The sequence below is a fragment of the Plectropomus leopardus genome, chromosome 10 (genome assembly GCF_026936395.1).
Source record: "Plectropomus leopardus strain MGB_pleo_1.0 chromosome 10, ASM2693639v1, whole genome shotgun sequence".
NCBI classification, from domain to species: domain Eukaryota; kingdom Metazoa; phylum Chordata; class Actinopteri; order Perciformes; family Serranidae; genus Plectropomus; species Plectropomus leopardus.
In genome coordinates, this window is record NC_142185.1 from 14,067,564 (window position 1) to 14,086,771 (window position 19,208).

General features: G+C 38.0%; 1 protein-coding gene across 2 annotated transcripts; it reads left to right on the plus strand.

Moving 5' to 3' along the window:
* The first annotated feature begins 3,884 nt into the window (after positions 1-3,884).
* On the plus strand, positions 3,885-16,583 carry stx19 (syntaxin 19). Of its 2 annotated transcripts, none has more exons than XM_042495100.2 (5): positions 3,885-4,070; positions 6,093-6,390; positions 6,531-6,767; positions 7,611-7,823; positions 9,528-16,583. In XM_042495100.2, exons 2-5 carry the CDS (start codon positions 6,175-6,177, stop codon positions 9,762-9,764), a joined length of 903 nt encoding a protein of 300 aa, XP_042351034.2. In that variant the 5' UTR covers positions 3,885-4,070; positions 6,093-6,174; the 3' UTR covers positions 9,765-16,583. The 2 variants fall into 2 exon arrangements, with proteins under 2 accessions (XP_042351034.2, XP_042351035.2); XM_042495101.2 differs by having other exon boundaries at positions 6,147-6,390.
* Positions 16,584-19,208: the final 2,625 nt, after the last annotated feature.

Here is a 19,208-nt window from a genome sequence, read left to right on the forward strand (position 1 = left end):
CACCCATACCGCCACCGCAAAGAGTATAAAAGTTGATCAAGAGACAGACCTGTCCCTCTCTCTCTCTATCTCTCTCTCAAAATCAGACCAAACTCTGATCACGGGGTAAAATTAGGCACTGCTGAATGAAAATAAACCAAAATTAAATTACCGTGTTGTCTATTTATCACCTAAAATGTTTTTAAAAACTCACCATTTAACTGTAATAATGGGATGTTTTGTTACCAGCCAGCCGCCATTGTGTCACACTGATGAGTTCGCATTCGGTCATCTTGCAGCAGAAGCATTATTAAGGCAATTGCAGAGCAGTGCATTCTGGAACTTGTAGGCTTTTTAACTCTTGAGCAAAAGAGGATGCCATAGTCCCCTTTCTCTCCGTTTTCTCTAATCTTGTCGAACCAATTTCAAATTTATGACTTTCTACTGCACAGACAGCCTAGTTTCATGAAAAGACCATCCTTCCAGCAGCATTTTCTTTAATATCATTATTCTGGCTGTCAGTGAAGAATTTAAGCGGCCTATGGTGATATGACTGTTTTTCAGGGACTTTTCACACTGACAAAAAGAGAGTTTTGGAGCGTTTTTTTTGGCTATGGATGTCTGTTTTGAATTATGATAGGAATGGTCAACTTCAAACATACCTACTCTACTGTTAAGTCTAACAGTATCACTATGTCTGTATCAGTATTGGCCTCCATTGCCATATCAGTTTAATCTAATCCTTGCTTCTTTTTCCCCCTCTGAGAGAAAACACTGCATATTTTCTCTGGCAATGTTTAAATATCACTCTCAAGGTTGTGGCTGAGAGGCTGTTTGGGAGTTGTTGTCTTACTTCCCCTCTCTTTCTCTCTCACACACACTCTCTCTCTGGACTCTACAGTGAAGAATATCAAAGCACTGCTTCTGACATCTCTTCAATTACAGTAATACCCAGAGAGCTCTCCAATAGCTATATCGTGAGACAAACTCTACTTGATACAGTGACCAAGACAACCTGACACGCTCTTTCATATTGGGTGTATTTGAGGTGAAACACCACATTACTTTTTAAACGCTTACTTTCTTAAAATTCTTCTTGTTTATGTTGAAGTGCTGTCTGTTCTTTGAACTGTCTGCTTTGTTTCATACTACACTGCACCTCTTAACCAGTTGTTTCTATTCAGCTGGCTTCACCTTTCTTTCTGCTGTCTGGCAATACACTATCCTTCTGCAGCAAATACTCCACAAGAAATCACACTGTTATCTTCAAAAAATGCACTATAAAGACTTCTGTGTTACTTTGTAATGTACCAAAGTTTTCTTGCTAATGTAGATAGTGTAGATGCATGATTAAAACTATATTTTACATGCATGTATTGATTTATGAGATCACTTTGTGGCTGTGGAAAAAGCTGTAAACATGTAACCATACGTTACAGAATCGGGGCCATATTAGCAAACTATTGCCTATTTAAGTATGCAGTAAAATATAAGTATTAAATGTAAGTTATGTTTTCTCCTACCTGACAAATGTAGGCCCAACACTCACTCTCCTTTTAACTCTATTTTGTATTTACTCCTGAACTCTAGAGGAAAATATTAGCACTTGAGCTGCTTAAATGCCACTGTCATTAGCTGACTCCCATTAGGTGCCAGGGAGGTAGCGTGGATTCTTATCAGAGCTCTTTTGGAGAAAACACCATGGTGGGATCAGGGGCTGATGCTAGCGGGCAGACCAAAGAAAAACAGTTGCAGGGCTGAAAGATGCTTAAACACACAAAAAACCTGAGGGGAACCAGTCAGATAATATTTTTTTTTATTATTTTTTGGATGCATTACTACAAATCAACCACTTTCACATACAACAAAAAATATTAATTTGTGCAGCTTTAATGTTCTTTGAGATGGTAAAATAGGTATTTTCCACTTTTTTTATTTTTTTAAATGTATTCTTCAGAATCTAAGCTGTTAATCAGTTGTGTTTGTTGGGGGCAGCTAGTTTACAGCCAGTGGGGAAAGATGCTCCTGACCTTGGCAAACTTTGTTCATATTTCTTTCCCAATGTTGTTGTTCAATCAAAGCCTATTGGAATTCTGTAGATGGAGAAGAAACAATTAATGTTGAGATGAGATTTACTTCAAAGTCTCAGAAGGTTGTGAGTGACACAGAGAGAGAGAGCAAATCTCAATCAACCTGTTCTTCTTAAACAGTGATGCTGAGTTTAAAATCAAGGAAAAATGATGGATGACTGGTTAGCTACAGGAAACACCTTTACACACTGTACAGTTGGCTTGTTCCTGTGATGCTGATGAAGGTGTATTCTGACACTCAGAAAACTGGTTTTGCTTTGTTGTCATAATATCTTCCCATAAGGGATAGATGACTCACAGTTAAAACACCGCTGCGGCATTATCACAGACATAGAGAAGCATCTGGCACAACACAGATTAAACATGAGCATACAGCATAGTCATCAAATGGTTAATTTGCTTTTATGTTTTACTGAAGCAACACACCACCACCAACTGGAAAGTGTTTGTCACAAATAACTTTGCTGTTGTCATGAGAAAACCTCATCACTCCAGTTTTTGGTGATTGACAAACTTAACCATTTGATATCTTGGCTTTATTTCTTTAAAACGTGGAAAGAAGTTGAAAAGCAGCTTAACAAGAAATGACACAAGGAATAGCAAAAATAAATAATTTTAGAAGAATATTACCTGGAATTAAGAAAAAAGAAAGTGCTAAAAAAAAGCCTTTTTATGTTACATAGTTGTACATAATAATACTAGTACAATATAATACATGATTAAAAGAATAATAAATACACTTTCCTTGACATTTTCCCATTTTCTGATAATAATTAATAATCTCTCCCAGCTATTCATCAGATAATTTCATTTTCACCTTTTACTCATTTTTCTTTGCAGTTTGAGGGACATTTCTTGCCAGGTTGCTCGTTATCTTCTTTCCTGTGTTTTTGAAAGAAATTAAACACATTTTCTTATCTTTCAGAGTTTTAAAAGCTTGTGAAAGCGTCTAAATGCAGCACAAGAAAACTGATGTCGATTCAAATCTTAAAGGGATAAAGAATGAAATCGTCCTCCTGAGGTTTGAAAAAAAAAAAGGATCCATGAAAGATGAACTCAAAAAAACACTTTGGAGAGAGACTAGAGTACACCCTCACATCCATCACTGACCACTACACTAACAACATGACTGCTACATTTTGAAGTTGCAAGGTTTTCACCCCACAGTTGGAAATTCTGCAACCAGCCTCCAAAGTTTCAAGTGACGAAGAATGAACTCTTGTCCCCACCAAACTCTTCTCATCCACAAAACTTGTCTCCCTCTCTCCCTCTGACGGCACACTTCAAACAGCTTTTTCACAGCGTGTTATGCTGCATAGCAAAGAGTGACTGCGTCCCTTCCTGTGCTGAAAAGGCGCCTGGGTTTTAGAGAGCTTGTCAGTAGAAATATGTCAAAAGTACTCAGTGGAGTTACTGGGGCCTACGGAGTACAATACCCCCAGACCAAGAGGGCTTACCCTGCTAACCCAGACACTTCACACAGAAATTAACTCTGCAGATCAGAAACCAAACGCCCTCACTGACACTCTAACCACAGTCCTCTTTGTTTGGTCTAAGCAATGCACACAATACACTTGTATTTGCTCTGCTCCATTTTCCTGTTCAGGAATAAGCCTGAGGGGTAGGGTTTAGGAGCTCCCTGCACTCTCCATGCGGTCTCTCCCTCCTCATTTACTTAATCACGTCACCTCTCATTTCTTTAGATAAGCAAATGGGCCTCGAGTCTGCTCCTTTCCTATTGGCCGCACTTCAAAAAGGAGGGGAGGTGCTTGAATCTGACTCAACCAGACTTCTTCAAAACTTTTCCCAGCTTGTTGGTGGTGTAACTGTTGCACAGTATTCAGATCTGTAACTCAAAGCTGAAGAGCGTCAGATGGATGTAAGGGGATCTGAAGATGGCATGATATTGAAGAATGTGTGAGCTTGTTTTGGATTACACTCCTGGCCAACTCTGAATGGGAATACTCAGCAGGCATCTCGTGATGGAAAAGTAACATTGAGGTAAAAGTCTTCATTTAGGACTGAGGTTTGCTACGGCCTCAGACTGTAAAGGTGTGAGGGGCAGTGTGTGGAAGTAAATTTTCCTCATATAACCTTAACCTTTATATATATATATATATCCCTTTATTGTATTCTGTTTGTTTGTTATTAATACATTTTGCTTGAGTTTAAACTTGATTGAAATAGGACACTTAACTGTCTCAAACCTTTGGAATATTTTCAAAGACACACAGCACAGCTGTTTGACCTGGGATAAAATCAAATCCAACATTTGGACGACTCCTACTGTTCCACCTGCATGGAGATGTGAGAATATGTCACCATAACATTTCCTTCAGAAACACACACAAAGGAGCAGGAGGGTAGCAGGAAGAAAATACTGGCTTGTTTTACAGAACAAAACGTTCAATCACAGAGAGAGAGGCTAGACTCCTTTGCGATCCCTGCTCTACTTCTTCCAGGTTTTTAGGCTAAACACAAGAGAATGTGCTTTCAAATCCTTTGAGCAATTTTTTTAATCGGCTCTTCTGGGAAGGTAGGGAGAGAGAGAGGGGAAAAGGAGAGGGAAAGAGTTCAGCCAAGAAAATCAAGGATACTTTGACATTCTTTGAGCTCTGAGAAGTTTGTTATAGTTATGACCGTCTTTCTCTCCTACACACACACACACTCACACACACACGCACACAAAACAGGGTCTTTCCTGTTTGAAATCCATCCAGCAATGGGATAGTCTGTGATTCGAAATGCTCCATTTCTCAGCAGCCAAACACCCTGTTCCCCCCCACACAATCATGTGCTTCCAGCAGATTATGTTTAGGGCCTCTAAAAACCCAAATCCTTGTGTTGCTAACACCATTTTGAATTTTTGGTATGCCCATTTAAATGCAAAGGAATTTATGGCTAAATTGCACTGCACGTGTCAAAGGAATTCAGGAAATCAGGGTCTGTGTCTCCTGCTTTTAATCATAACCACCCCACTTGTTTACTTCAGCTTTGGCAGATATCAGCAAGCTGGAGTTACAGACTTGAAAGTGAGATGTTTAGCAGTTTTCACACAGATATGTATTTTTATTTTTAAAAAAATGCATTTTCTTTGTAAACAACAGTTGATTTGACATTTTGTGTCCATGCTTGCTCCATGTAGTTTTAGTTAACGCGTTTATCAAGGTCACTTTTCCTCAACTTCTCAGTGTTTAAAATATGAGACAACCTTCTAGTTTTTTTCTTCTCTTTTTTGCTGAGTGTGTTGTTGAACACAAACAACCCACGCCGTTCTCATGGGAAAAGGAACTCGAGTCAATTTGACTGATGTTGCAGATAAACTGTGTGCTCATGTTGTTTTTCGTACAGTTAAAAATATATCTGGGTGTTCAGCAGAGTGCAGATATGCCCATCAGTTATGCTCATATCAGTAGGAATGGACTTATAATGATGTAAACAAACAGCGATCAGGCTTTGACTCACACTGGACACAACAGGGTACACAGTTAACTGCAGGTGCACTTGCTTGAAATCAGTGTTGGAAGAAGTACTCATGTATTTCATGTGAGTAAAAGTAGCTAAACCAAGATGTAAAACTGCTCTTTTACAAGTAGAAGTCAAGTAACAATGCAAAACTCCACCAAACTAACATAAATGCACTTAAAGTATCTAAAATCAAAGTACTCTCAGGCAATCATAATGCTCCCTTCAAGTGTTTTAAAATGATATATATCATTATTTTAGTATTACTAAAATATTAACACACAAGCAGCATATTATGTCACGCATACATAGAACATACATCTGTTGTCAAACAGACAAAATAGGAGTTTGTGTGAGTTTCTCACACTATTTTGCCTATAATAACATAATAACTCTACAACTGTACTTAGTTTGGCATGAGTTGATGTTATCCTTTTTTATCCCATACTTTAATGTCAATATTCTGTTTTCTCTGCTTTATTTTGTTTGTTGTTTTCTTCTATAACATTCCAGTTTACACACAGAAGTCATTAAAGTCTCATGTTATTTGTTTTTCAGCATCTTCCGACTTGTCAGCAACAGTACAGTCCATAACAACTTTGTATCCTGCAGAGCAAACGGTGGTGAGAGCTCTTCCACAATGAGAGACCGCTTGGAGGAGCTGCAGAAGAGGGCTCAAGACTTTTCTGAGGCAACAAATGAAAATGCCAACCCTTTTTCAGCGGAGGGTGATAATGATGACTCTGTAGCGGTCATAACGCCACAGGCTGTGGTGTTCGAGGAGGAGCCAGTCATTGAGAATTTCCTGTCTGAGGCTCAGCTAATACGGGAAGATATCACAGTGCTGGACATAGAGGTTTTTCTCCTCATTTGCCTTTATTATAAAACTTAACAAAAAGAATAGCATATTGATACAGTATGAACATGCAATTTGCTGAAATTGTAAAACTGCTTTTAGAAGTGATACTGAACAGAATCTCTGTCAACCACATACAGGTCCTTAAGTTTTGCCAGCAGCAAAAAACCCTGGTGGCAACCATGCGCCGTTTCAGTGTGATGAAGAAAGAGAGCAGTATAACCAGGGACATCAAGCTCAAGGCTGAGAGTCTCCATCGCCGCTTAGATGCACTTTCAAAACAAGTCCAAAGGACTGAGGACCAGCAGGGACCTACTGCTGTTGCAACGAGAATACAACGCTCCCAGCATGCAGCACTGTACCGCAAATTCCAACAGGTTGGAAAGATGTACCCATGCTCTTGAAAATTTATACAAAACTCTTTTTTTTTCTTCCACAGAAAGTTATTTTAGTGCACGGGAAGTGATTTACATTAACACATTAGCATTTAGCTTCAGTGACAGTTGACAGTTGTCCCTACAGAAATGATGCATTTTCAAGTGCTGTAAGTCATTATTATAACTGTCCATGAACATTAAGTATATTGTAGTGGTCAACGGCACACTGTAAAAAAACCCAAAAACTATTTGATTAAACTAAAAATAAAAAAAAACAGAAAATAGTACCTGGGTTGCCTCAAAATTTGGAGTTAACTGAAAATAAGAAGAAAAGTTGAGGTAATCTTGCAATGACTGAAAAAAAAAACTTTTACAGTCAAATAAACTTATCAATTAACTGTATTTTAATTTAGTTGTGCCTAGACCATATCAGGTATATTTTATCTATAAAGAAATTATTTGCTTTGGATCATTACAAAATTACCTCAATTTGTGTTCTTAAATGCAGTCAACTTAAAACTAGTCAAACGTTTTGCTTTGTACAGTGCAAGGACTGTAAGGCAGAAAAGAGAAAGAAATAACACTAACATATTAATGAATAAGAATAAACATAGATTTGATGTGGAATTACAGCAGAATCGTAACCAGTAAGGTGGCAGAACTTAATTGTTTAATCAGTCATTTCAGTCTTTCATGCTAAAGTTGAAAGGTTACAGCATACCTGCTAAGGGACCATACATAAATTTCTATTAAGCCAAAAAGGGATGGAACTCTCATATCTTATCATTTTTCATCCCACCTCCCACATTTGATTCTCTCTCCTTTTGCTATAATTATGTCCAGGTAATGCTGCAGTATAATGAAGGTCTGCTGACTAAGCAGGAGCACTGTAAGCACTTCATTATCCGGCAGCTGGAGGTTTCGGGAAGGGACGTTACGGAGGAGGAGGTGAATGAGATGGTGGCCACGGGAAAATGGGAGGTGTTCAATGAGAACCTGCTGAATGATGCCAGAATCACACGGTCACAATTATCTGAGATTGAACAGCGACACAAGGTGAGGATAGTGGCAAACAACACTTTGTGTACTGCTGGATATTTCTCTCTTGGAATATATCCAAGTAGGTGTTAAAAATACGGAAAATGAATCAAACAACCTCCAGTACAACAAGTCAGCTGTAATGCTTCATTCAAGCTAAATAACCCCAGTACCATGCTAATTTGGTAAATGAAGACATGCTTTTTTATCGTGTCACTGTAATGCATTGCTATTAACTCTTTGTTCTGTTTGTAAATTGTCCCTATTACACTGGCAGTCATCATCTTGAGTTGTCAGACAGCATGAAGGCTTGCGAGCCCTAAGCATGTAAATCTTTCCCATCACAAATACCTATCACGCATGACAGAAAGTGCTGGTTTAGCATGTCTAGTAGATTTTACTGATTACTTTTAAAGCTTATATGAGTCCAGTCCCGAGCTACATAGCAGAAATATTGACCTCATATGAGCCAGTTTGTTGCCTTAGATCCTCAGGTGGGGCCCTTTTGGCTGTTCCAAAGTTGAGGCTTAACCTAAAGGTGACTGTGCTTTTGCCATCAGGGCCCCTCAGCTTTGAAAGGAGACGAAACTTGCAGAATCAGTGACTTCTTTTAAATCACTTCCTATAACCTATTTTAATAGATTTGCTTGTGATGTCAGCTTTTTATTTTATTTAAATGATTCCCTTTTTATTTTGTCGTTTTATTGTTTTTAATGTTCTTTAGTCTTTTTATTTATAACTATCTATATCAACATTTTGCGTCCAGTATCTTGCATTTTTTTGTCTTCTTGTTTAGGGTTAGGGTTATCCTTCATCCTACTCTACCGTGGTTTTGTCACGGTTATGTTTGGTCGGACTGTTTAGCTTTCTGTGGTTTTATTGCCTCCTGAGTGTCTTGTTTATGCTTTTGTTTAGCTTGTTGTAGAAATTCAAAAACACTGTTTTTAAAGTTGCTATATCTCACTGACACAAACAGGTAAAGGAAATGAGATACATGGAAGCGGTAATAGAAGGTGAATCAGTGATAGGGTCTAACTGAAGAAGACAAAATATCATTATTAATGTCTTGGCTCAAAAAAGTTGAATAACATTGAATATGAAGGAGGATATTTGATCTATATCTCGAATACGAGATATCCAAGTGAACTAGCTAAAAAGATGATTTTGTATGATACCAAGTTTTTTTTAATTTATTTATTTTTATTTAACCATCTTTATTGTGAAATGCTGCAATAACAATACAAGTTAAGGTAAGTGCAACGGCATAAAAACAGACAAAATAGATTATATAAACTAACACAAAGTTATACAAGAAAAATAAAGACAGAGTAAAACTTTGAGAAAATGAAATTAAACAAAAATAAAGAAAATTAAAAAGGGGATAAAACAAGTGTTTAATCTGATGGGTATGCAGGATAAGAGGCGAAAAAAGAGAGGTCTTGCACAAATTGTATATACAGATGGGTGTGTGTCTAACTGAAGAAGAAAATATAAATATGCATATACTCTAATACTCTCATATTTAATCTTTATCATAACTTAGCTTACGGTACAAGTGAAGCTAATCAAAGTGATGATTGTATATGTTCAGTGATCATGCCATGTTTTATAAATAGCTGAATCTGTCTCCTCACTGCATTTTAGGTCTCTCACCACCTCCAGTTTCTGACTAATGTTCCCCATATCTGCAATGTTAATCCTACCATCCTTCTCCACCAACAGGAGCTGCTGAGTCTGGAGAACAATATGAAGGAGCTGAGGGACCTGTTCATGGACATTTTCATGTTGGTGGAGGAACAAGGAGCCTATATTGAACACATCCAGACCAATGTAGAGAGGACGCAGGATTATGTGGCTGCATCTAATGAGAAGTTCAAGTTGGCAGCCAGATACAAGAAGAAGAACCCACTTCGACAGCTGTGCTGCTGCTGCTGCCCTCCCTGGAGGTGCTGCTTATAAAACATGCATTTTTTTCTTACCTCAACGGTCATTTCAAATAAGGTTTTATTTCAAAAGTCTCACTTACCTGTTGGGTAATGCTGGATTCAAGTACCATTAAAGTGAAGGTTATTATGGCATTGCAGTTTTTGCTGTTGAACAGAGCAACGTGAAGAAAAATTCAGCGGAGCATAGAAAACAATTAAGGGGAAAGGCTGGAATTGGTATTTGAGGCACTTGTTTCTTCTAGGAGAATGAGAGGCGACTGCTATTGGAAGAGACAGTTCAGTGAGTGCTACTCAACAACATTGCTGCTTATTGGAGACCTTCATTGTCATCTGACAGAGGTCACAAACAGGGGAGACCACTGCCTCTGCCACTACTAGATCAGCAAGACTGATATTCTGAGATTTTTTTCTCGTTTCTTTTTCTGCCACAGGAGCTCTTGTTAATGACCATTTATTTTTTATACAGTATGTGCACTTTAAGACTTATCTTTATGTTTTTCTTTTCTTTTCAGCACAAACTGAAATTTAACATAGAGGAGAAAGATTCTCTTTGAGAGGTTTGAGCCATTATGTATTCATTCTTGGTCCACACACTGAGGGAAAAAAACTTGTTTTACAATTAGTTACTAGTCTCATTTGCATTTCAAAGTATGATCATTTTCAGTGGAAAGAAAAAATATTATTCCTTTATTGGGTTTCACAGAGGCAAGGACTCAAGTAAAACTTTGAATAACGAGCCTTGATCAAAATATTTTTGCCATGATAACAAAACTGCAGAAAATCATTGAAGTCATTTGTTTAAAAATAAGATGGAAGATTTAAAGTACATTTCAGGAAATATTTAATTTCTCTCAGTGTTTTTGTATTTTGGAGTGAAACTTCACTGAATGAATGTATTGGAACTGTTACATTTGTTGAGATGAAAAACTCTGCCATCATTATTATTAAAACCATAGTGCCACACAGCAGTGGCTCTTAACTGGGTGGAAAGCTCTTGTCTGAAAGAGTACTAATAGTATGGACTAATTCTGGAAATATGCTCTATGACTGAGCAACAGACTCACACTTGTTGACAAGTAATTGTCTCCTGTTTGACCTTTGACTTAATGTTTCCCTGAAGGGACACTGACTAAGATAAATCAATGATTCATTTCAGGGGACTTTTATTTACAGGCAGAAGGGCTCTAAACTGACCTCTAATCAGCAATGACAGTGATGTTCTTTACTGAGTCAGTGACCCATGGTGTCCGGTGTCCAGGACAAAATACAGGTGAAGTGGGTGTGCCAGAGCCAGACTGGAAAATCTGGTTTGTCTCCTACTCCAGGGGAGCTTCCAGACACGTAGTCTATGTTCCTTTAGGGAAGAGTGTGTAAACAGTGCCATTAACTTGTAGAGGAAACAGACCTTCTTTTTAAATATAATGATTCTTAGGCTTATATACACTAAAAGCACAAGTGCATTCTCACATTGACTTAACAACTGAACTGGCTGATGGACAATAAAGTGTCAAAAATTATATTTTTATCATTCAATTTAGTCACCACTGATGTGACACCTAAAGAAACACTATGGGTGATTAGGATCTTTATTTAGGTTAACTATTCTTTGCACTGCTGCCTCAGGTCTATTAGAGGAAATGTGACGTGTGAGAGGTGTTTGATCAGTGTTGCTATTTGACTGCAAAAGTCATCCTGAAACTGATCTTCTGGGTTATTAATAGTCTCACTCTGGATAGGATGTTTTTAAAACAAATACATAAATGCATCAAATATGTAAATGTGAGTACGAAAAATCAATCACAATATATTGCATTGCAATGCAGCAGAGTTTCCACCTCCTCGAACATACAGTGAGGAAAAATGAAGTGCCGCTGCAAATTGTACAGTTCTTGAACAGCAACAATGCCATCCAGTGTTCACTGAGATAATTGCCAGTTAAGAAATAAGTAATAACTTCATGTCTAAACTGTTGGAAGGCATATTACCACAAACTGAGGTTATGTAATTATGCAAGTGTCATATTTGGGAAACATAACTGCACAGCATCAAGTATAGATGCTGTGTAGTCAGTGATGTTGCACCATTATAAACAGCCCAAGAAGGTCATTACTCAAAACAAGTGAACAATTCTTGCCAGTTTAGGAAGCCTGCATCTTGCTTGTTTATATGATCAGTTCTAAGTAAAAAGATAAAAAAGAAAAAAAAAGTTTTTTACTTTGATCTGTTACACAGTGCACACTGGTTGTACCTGCTTCAGTGCAATCAAAATGTTAATGTTGCTTCTGCTCCTCAAATTAGCAGAAAAACAAACAACAAAACTGAATCTCTGTCCCTCAAAATTTGTCAGACTTATTTCATAGACACAAGTTTATATATTTTAGCTGTCATGACACAGAAATGTGCAGCACATATTGCCACCATCACAAAGAACCAGGGGGACAATTGGAAACATCAGTACATTCTCATCCTAAGTCATCTCATGTTGCAGTTTTGCAGTTCATCACATGTTGCCGCTCTGCATTTCACTTCGGCATCTATTATGATTTAGGTATCCTTCTGCGTCTGCTCTTTATGTTCCGGGATAGTGCTACCATGATGTCAACAAATGCACATGGTGGGATAATGCTGCATGTGGTTATGTTAAGACAAAACGAGAATATGGCAACCAACACTGTGTCATCAACAAACGTACATGCTGGCGCTGATGGTTAGGATTAGGGGAAGGAGGCACACGAATACTGGGCCAGCGATTGTTGGACCACCTCTCCCATCTGCCTTATGGTCGCCTTCGCAATCCTTATATCACGTTGTTATTGGCAGCATATCAACCAGACGATGTCCTGCTGTGTTTCACACAAAGGTGCCGTCCGGCTGTCTATTGACGTACAATAACACTGTCCAATGCGTTCAAATGTGACATCATCCAGCAGTGTTTCATGCTCAGGTGAAGGTGCCTTTTGCTGTTGCAAATTTATGCCAAAAGCACTGTCAAAGCTGCTCTATTTAATGTGTCTGTAATGAGAATGGGATGGAAATACAACTGCATTTCTGAGGTAAAATTGACTGAGAAAAAAAAATTGATTGAGATTTATGTGATATTCTGAACATTATTATAGTAGAAAACAACTATTTATGTTAAGTAGGCTATACTAATATAACTAGTGGATTAATGGTATCATGAGCAAAGAATGAAGTCACTCCCTCTGAGTGTGTTGTCGTCTGAGCTTCTCTGTTCATTGTTGTGGTAGGCAGTCTAGTGGTCAGTGTATTTCACTGGCTAGCTAATGGTTGCAGCTTCAGTTAGCTTAGCCCACTGTCCAGTCCCTCCCCTAATTAACATCTATAGCTCTATCAGGACTGTTTCCATTGTTGTTTCTCCAACTGATGGATCAGCTAGTGCAGTTAGCCTCTAGCTGCCAGTTGCCAGCTCACCCATCTCCATGTTGAGAGCTGTGGGCAGACAACCTTAGAATCATAGATAGGCTCTAAAATTGTATAGAGCTCCTTTAAGTAGAATTTCTATAATTATAATGATAGTGGAGCAGTGGGAAGGGGAGTGTCTGCAGACCTGAGAGAAAGATTCTTGGGTTTATATAAGCCGGCCTTGAAAACACCGGGCCATGGGAGAGTGCACAGTCAGTGGTCAGTTCAGAACCCTCTGGACATCTGACCCCCAGGCAAAACTCTCTCTCTCTCTTTATGTAAGGCAGGGTAAGTAAACTTCTCTTTTCCCAGCAACCCCCTATTTCACAATCAAACACTTGTACATTCTGGCAGCTGCCCTGTACAACAACACCCTTCTAATATTTTTGGGTTCCTCTGTGAATTCATCTTGTTTACCTCAAGCTCCGAAGCTGTTATCCAATATTTCATCTGGAACCACCTAGCCCGGAGCCAATCAGGAGTTTGTTCCTATCCCAAATCAGATTTAACCTTCGACTCTCAGACCATTTTTGTTTTGACTAGATGCACTACCAACTCTGCACATACAGAGAACCTGTTCCCTGATGTGATTCCTATCTACTTGTACCTAAAGACAATGTATGTATCTTCTTTTTTGACTTGGCCAAAGACATACCAACAGCGTCCTTGGAATTCATTACCCATCATTATGTGTCATGAGCTAGAAATTGAAATTATAGGCCCTTAGACTAGGAGCATAATTTAGAGTGTTATATTTATTTTCAAATGTCTAAATATAATAAAAAGCCACACAGTTCACAGGGATCCACAACAACAGAATCAGTATAATGGCAGATACTAATAAGAAAAGGTTTCTGTAATGCAGTGCTAAATAATGGTTTGTCGTTAGGTAAGTAACTTTTATTTTTGTACATGTACTTGCTTCACATTTAATACAGAAACCACGTTTTCATTGCGAGTGCCTCTGCCCACTTTCCAGACGAAGCCCATCAATCACTCCTGATTTAACGATAATGTGAACATCTGAGACACATGAGAGTTTACGACGCTGATCATGGCTGACAGAGATACAGTGACGTCTGTATTTGACTTTATATCGTACGTATTTCTTCTATCTGCCCTGTCAGTCACAACGTGGATCCCAAAGACTACTCTCCAAATGTCTGAACAACATCAAAGCAGCCCTCCTGTGAGTAGCACCAGCTGTGGTTATAGAGAGCTGACATTACTTTACTGCCTGGTTTTATCACTCCCATCAAAATGTGAACAGAGAGATATCAGGACCCTCAGAATGTGATAAATCACAAAGAAACTGTACAGCGAGTCCCGCAGCAGCCGTAGCAGCTGGAATACCAGCACTGATACAATGGTTATGCTGATTTAGAGTCTGGAATTGACACAATATAAATACTTACCTCAAAGCTGAATGAATTTGAAAAGTTGAGACTATAAGAGACCTAGCACTGTGCTCAAGTTTATTTCAGCTTCTTATAGATGATGTTTTATTCTGGCAAGGATGGGAATTACAAATCACATCTACTCTTATTAAAGTAACAGAGTTACATCAAAGTTGTTTTAGAGAACTTGTACTGTTAAATATAAGCTATTTGACTGCAGTTTTTATCAAAAGTACTATACATCGCTATATTCAAGTCACATTTGTTACAGAGTTAAAACAAAGTCAAATAAAAAAGTCCCAATAAACTGTGAGAATGAATCACAAAATAAAGGTGATAAATCAGCAGATGCTGCAGAGAGGAAGCTGCTGGTGTGTCTGTGGCTGCAAGAGGGCAGAGCAACACTACACACTCATCTGACACTGGGAATGATACATTTTGTGAATGTGCATGTTCCCTGGCAGTGTGTGTCAGGGGTTGCGAAACAGCGGTCACATCTGGGCCAGGGCAGTGCACACAGCACAAACAATGAAAAACAATGTAATCAAATTAAAGATCACATTCTTATGGGTAATGGTTAGCTTTATTTCACATCAGTATTGTCTCAGTATGCACCACCCAGTGAGCAGGCAAAGTGACCAAAGTCGAGCCTACCTAGGATCTTGCATCACCAAACGGTGCAGGCCGGGTTTGGCCAAAATGCTAAATGCTAAAATACTAATGGTAGATCTTCTGCAGTGGCTTCTCGCTTCAATACAGTACACGAGGCATTTTTGCTGTTTGTGACATCAATCCCCAGTTGCTATAGAGCCTCATTAAGCACAAAAACTGGATATACTGGGATAAAGGGGTGAAGTGGACAATTGTTTGTTTTGTTTTTTTCTGCCAAGGAGGTTATGTTTTTGGGTCAGTTTATTTGTTGGTCTGTTTGTCAGCAGGATTACAAAAAAGCAATTATTTCTCACTTCCGTTGACATTGTGGTACGAGACGTTTGGCCTTGGCTAGAGTCCTAACTCAGCCTTCTTGTTAAATGACTCAGAATGTTTAGCAAAATAAGAACAGAAAAAAAAACATTATCAAACATAAATATTTACATCATGTACCTGCACATAAAAGTAGCTTGAATATATAATTACAATGTGAAACAACTTTTTGTGATCACATCTGTTCGGGTCAAATTGATCAATATAAGCTGATGATTATTAGAACATTTTTTTCTTTATTTGTCATGCAGATAACCATCTGATTGATGTCTTCAATGAAAAGTGATCAAACAGACAACTGTGCTACCAAGGGCCATTCATGAGGGCAATGTGTGACTGGGCATCATAAATCCCCTTGTCAAAGTGTGGCTTTGACCACAGGTGCTTTCTCTGAGCGCACTTGTTTTCTGTCTCCATCACAACAAGCCATGAATTGTTCTCATTGTCTATAGGAGAATTTATATTTAATTGAGAGAAAATGTCTCCTTTTTTTCTTTTATGATGGGTTGCCACATGGCAATGGTAAGAGTAATGTTAAAAAAAGAAAAGAATCACAATAGCTTGAAATAGTTTTCAGTGTCTTGTCTTGCATGAAATGACCCAAAAGCAACACTGTAAGTAGCATACCTCATACTATGAGCAAATTATTTGAATAGCACTTGTATTGGAATGATTCTGTCTCAAGCTTTTTGATCCATATAATCGGTTGACATTATCATTTTGGATTTTTTATAAAAATTTAAAATACAGTTTCCTGATAACCTCAAACAGAAATACAAACAGTGCAATGGTGTCTAAGAGCAATGGAATAGATATTAAACATGTAATATGATTGGTTACTGTATTTACATGCAGCAGGTGGTAAAATAAACATGTAATACAGTATTGTTTGGATTTGACATATACTATTTACAAGTTATTGCACGATTCATATATTAACATATTTATCATTTGTGTGTACAGTGACTGTTTTATTGTAACAGGGTTATTATATTATTATACTTTCAATTAAATGAGCTTGCTTTTGCCTTTTTGATTAATATTTGAGTGCTTTATTCAATGTTCAATGTGCATTATATGTAATGCATTTCTCTGTCCTTGCAAAGTACTTTGAATTGCCTTGTGTCTAAACGGTGCTATTTAAATAAGCTTGCCTTGCCTTAAGACTTGAAGCCTCAAACTTCTTTTCTGGCTTTTTGAAAAAGTATTGTTCATCAGGAATTCATAAAAAGACAAAATAAAGCCTTGCTAGTAGTCACAGGAAGACTTTAAAGGCAGTGCCTTGATCTTTGTGCTCCTTGTAGCACGTTGTAACACTTCATGAGATTCTGACTTTGTTATTCACTTCAAGAAGCTCTTAATAGCAGACTGCTTGAGATGTAAGCATAAACTATAGTAGCCCCAGTTTTGTAAACCAGCTAATGTCAAAAGTTGACTGTTATTTATTACCTAGTGAGGGATAAATGTTCAGACTTAAATATTCTGTCAGAGTGATACATGAGCTTCAGTAATAGGAGCTCTGGGAAGGTCGGTGCATGATATCCGTGTGCGAGCCATCTGTGTAGATCCCATGCAGATAGACTGAATGGTAATAGACACATATGTGTGTAGCTGCTACACTGACTTAAAAGATGTTTTCATCTTTTTTGACAGGTGGGTGGATGAATGAACACTTGGTGTAATGCTCAGCACATGTGAAACTGGTGTAAAACAAAGGGGAGCATTTTAAGTTTCGTATGTATGTCAGCTCACTGTCACACATTATCGCTGTAGGGGCCACTGCTCTGTTTTAAGAAGTCGTGTAAGAACAAAAAAGTTAAATATTATGGTACAGAGTTCACACTGTGATGCTGGCCTTGTGTTAGTTACACAGGAATAACTTTAATATTCAAATTTTGTCAATTAATTTTCTTCATACTCAGGTTGATCTTCATTTTCACCTACTTTACAGACACTTTACAGACTTTCCCCTTGGCTCAGGTTCACACGAGCTGTTTCCCTCAGCATCTCTCTGTTACTCTGCCAAATTATGTTGTGATATTGACAGATGTAAAAGACGACATGAGAAGATGTGGGAACACTTTCAGCGGAGATGATGCACGCTGCCACAGCTGCAGCTGTGAATAGAACCCGCAATCATCTCTGTCAATCAGATCCAATGTACGAAGGGAATACTTGGCCTGTTTTGCACAGTGCCTTTTATTTATTTATTTTTCAAATATTAAAAGTAAAGGATAAGCCTTTTCAGATTATCCATTGAGATATGTAAATTAAAAGAATGTTATGGTGTCTTTGCATCATTGTAAGATACAGCAATGGAATGAACGTAATCCTTCAATTTAGACTTAAAACCAACACTTACGGAAATCCCTGACCTCTGACTTAAATTTCATTGCTTGTAACTTCTTGATGATTATGGATTAAAGTTTCTAATCCACTCTCCTATTCAGTGCAATTGCTCTGCATCAGAGTGCAATTTTAATAACTTAACTATTAATCAGTTTCCTCTTTGACCCTTAGGGAAGTGAGAAGCGACCAGCAGAGGGAGCTGATATCCAAGAATTATAATACCTCAAATTCAGTGCCTGTTGGTGTGCTTTCCTGCACATTACTTTTACACAAAGTAACCAGACGGTCCTCCGCGGGCTTTTTGCCCTAGTTTTGAATATTTAACTTGTTAATGGTCTAACGCAGGCAAACAGTACCTTTATCCAGCACCCCGTTGATGTACTATTACCTCAACTTCAATAGCATCCCTTTCTGTTCTTGCAGTATTCAGTATTGATTAATGTACTCAACAACAAAAGGTGAGCAGCGGGAGGGCCATGCAGGGCTCAGCTGACACACACATCAGGACAGAGGAGAGGTGAAAATGAACTGAGACGTGGGTGAATAAAACATGTCTCTGAGGACGTTGCCTTGTTTTACCGCTGTCTGGGCTCAGAGGGAACTGTGAGCCTCCCTGATGGGTAATCCTTGCTGTAATGAAAGGGCAAACACGTTCAGCCTCACAGGCACACACACACTCACACACTTTGGTACACAATGTAGTCATAAGTGAACACAACGTGATCACACAGTTGAACCCCAAACCCTTCAGCTTTGTGCATTGGATACACAAGTACAACACAGTTGGTATGTGAATTAATATTTTTCAAGAGTACTGTTCTTTAAGCAATGCTGGCTCACAATGATCAAATTATTGCAAAAATTAAAACTTATTACAAATACACCCAAAAGCATAAAAAAATTCAGTGGATTATTTTCTATTCATTTATTTTTCTTTTGCAATTTTTTTAGTTAGTGTTTCTTTTTTTTCGAATAAAAGAACAATCCCCTTACAAAGGACCACTTAAAAATTATATATACTAACATTAAATGATAAATAATTAATTAAAAAAAAGAAAAACATTCACAAAAACTCTGATTAAGTATACAATTCAATAAATCAAACAGGAAACTTGTTATAATGTAGGACAGTCTCTTCACCTTGTGAAAGAGAGCACAAGCTATTAAGACCAATTGAGCTGATGTTGTCTCTGTCCAGGCCTGTCTGTGTAACAAGTAACATGATCCTGACTCCATGCTGTACTCTACCTTGTCATCAAACTCTGCAGAAATTGATTAGATGGCTCCCTAAGCTTCATAATCTT

Excerpts from the sequence above, each read along its gene's own strand:
- stx19 (XM_042495100.2), top strand. The coding sequence starts at position 6,175 with ATGAGAGACCGCTTGGAGGAGCTGCAGAAGAGGGCTCAAGACTTTTCT. Across the intron at positions 6,391-6,530 it reads TCACAGTGCTGGACATAGAG|GTCCTTAAGTTTTGCCAGCA; the intron begins GTTTTTCTCCTC and ends AACCACATACAG. Across the intron at positions 7,824-9,527 it reads AGATTGAACAGCGACACAAG|GAGCTGCTGAGTCTGGAGAA; the intron begins GTGAGGATAGTG and ends CTCCACCAACAG.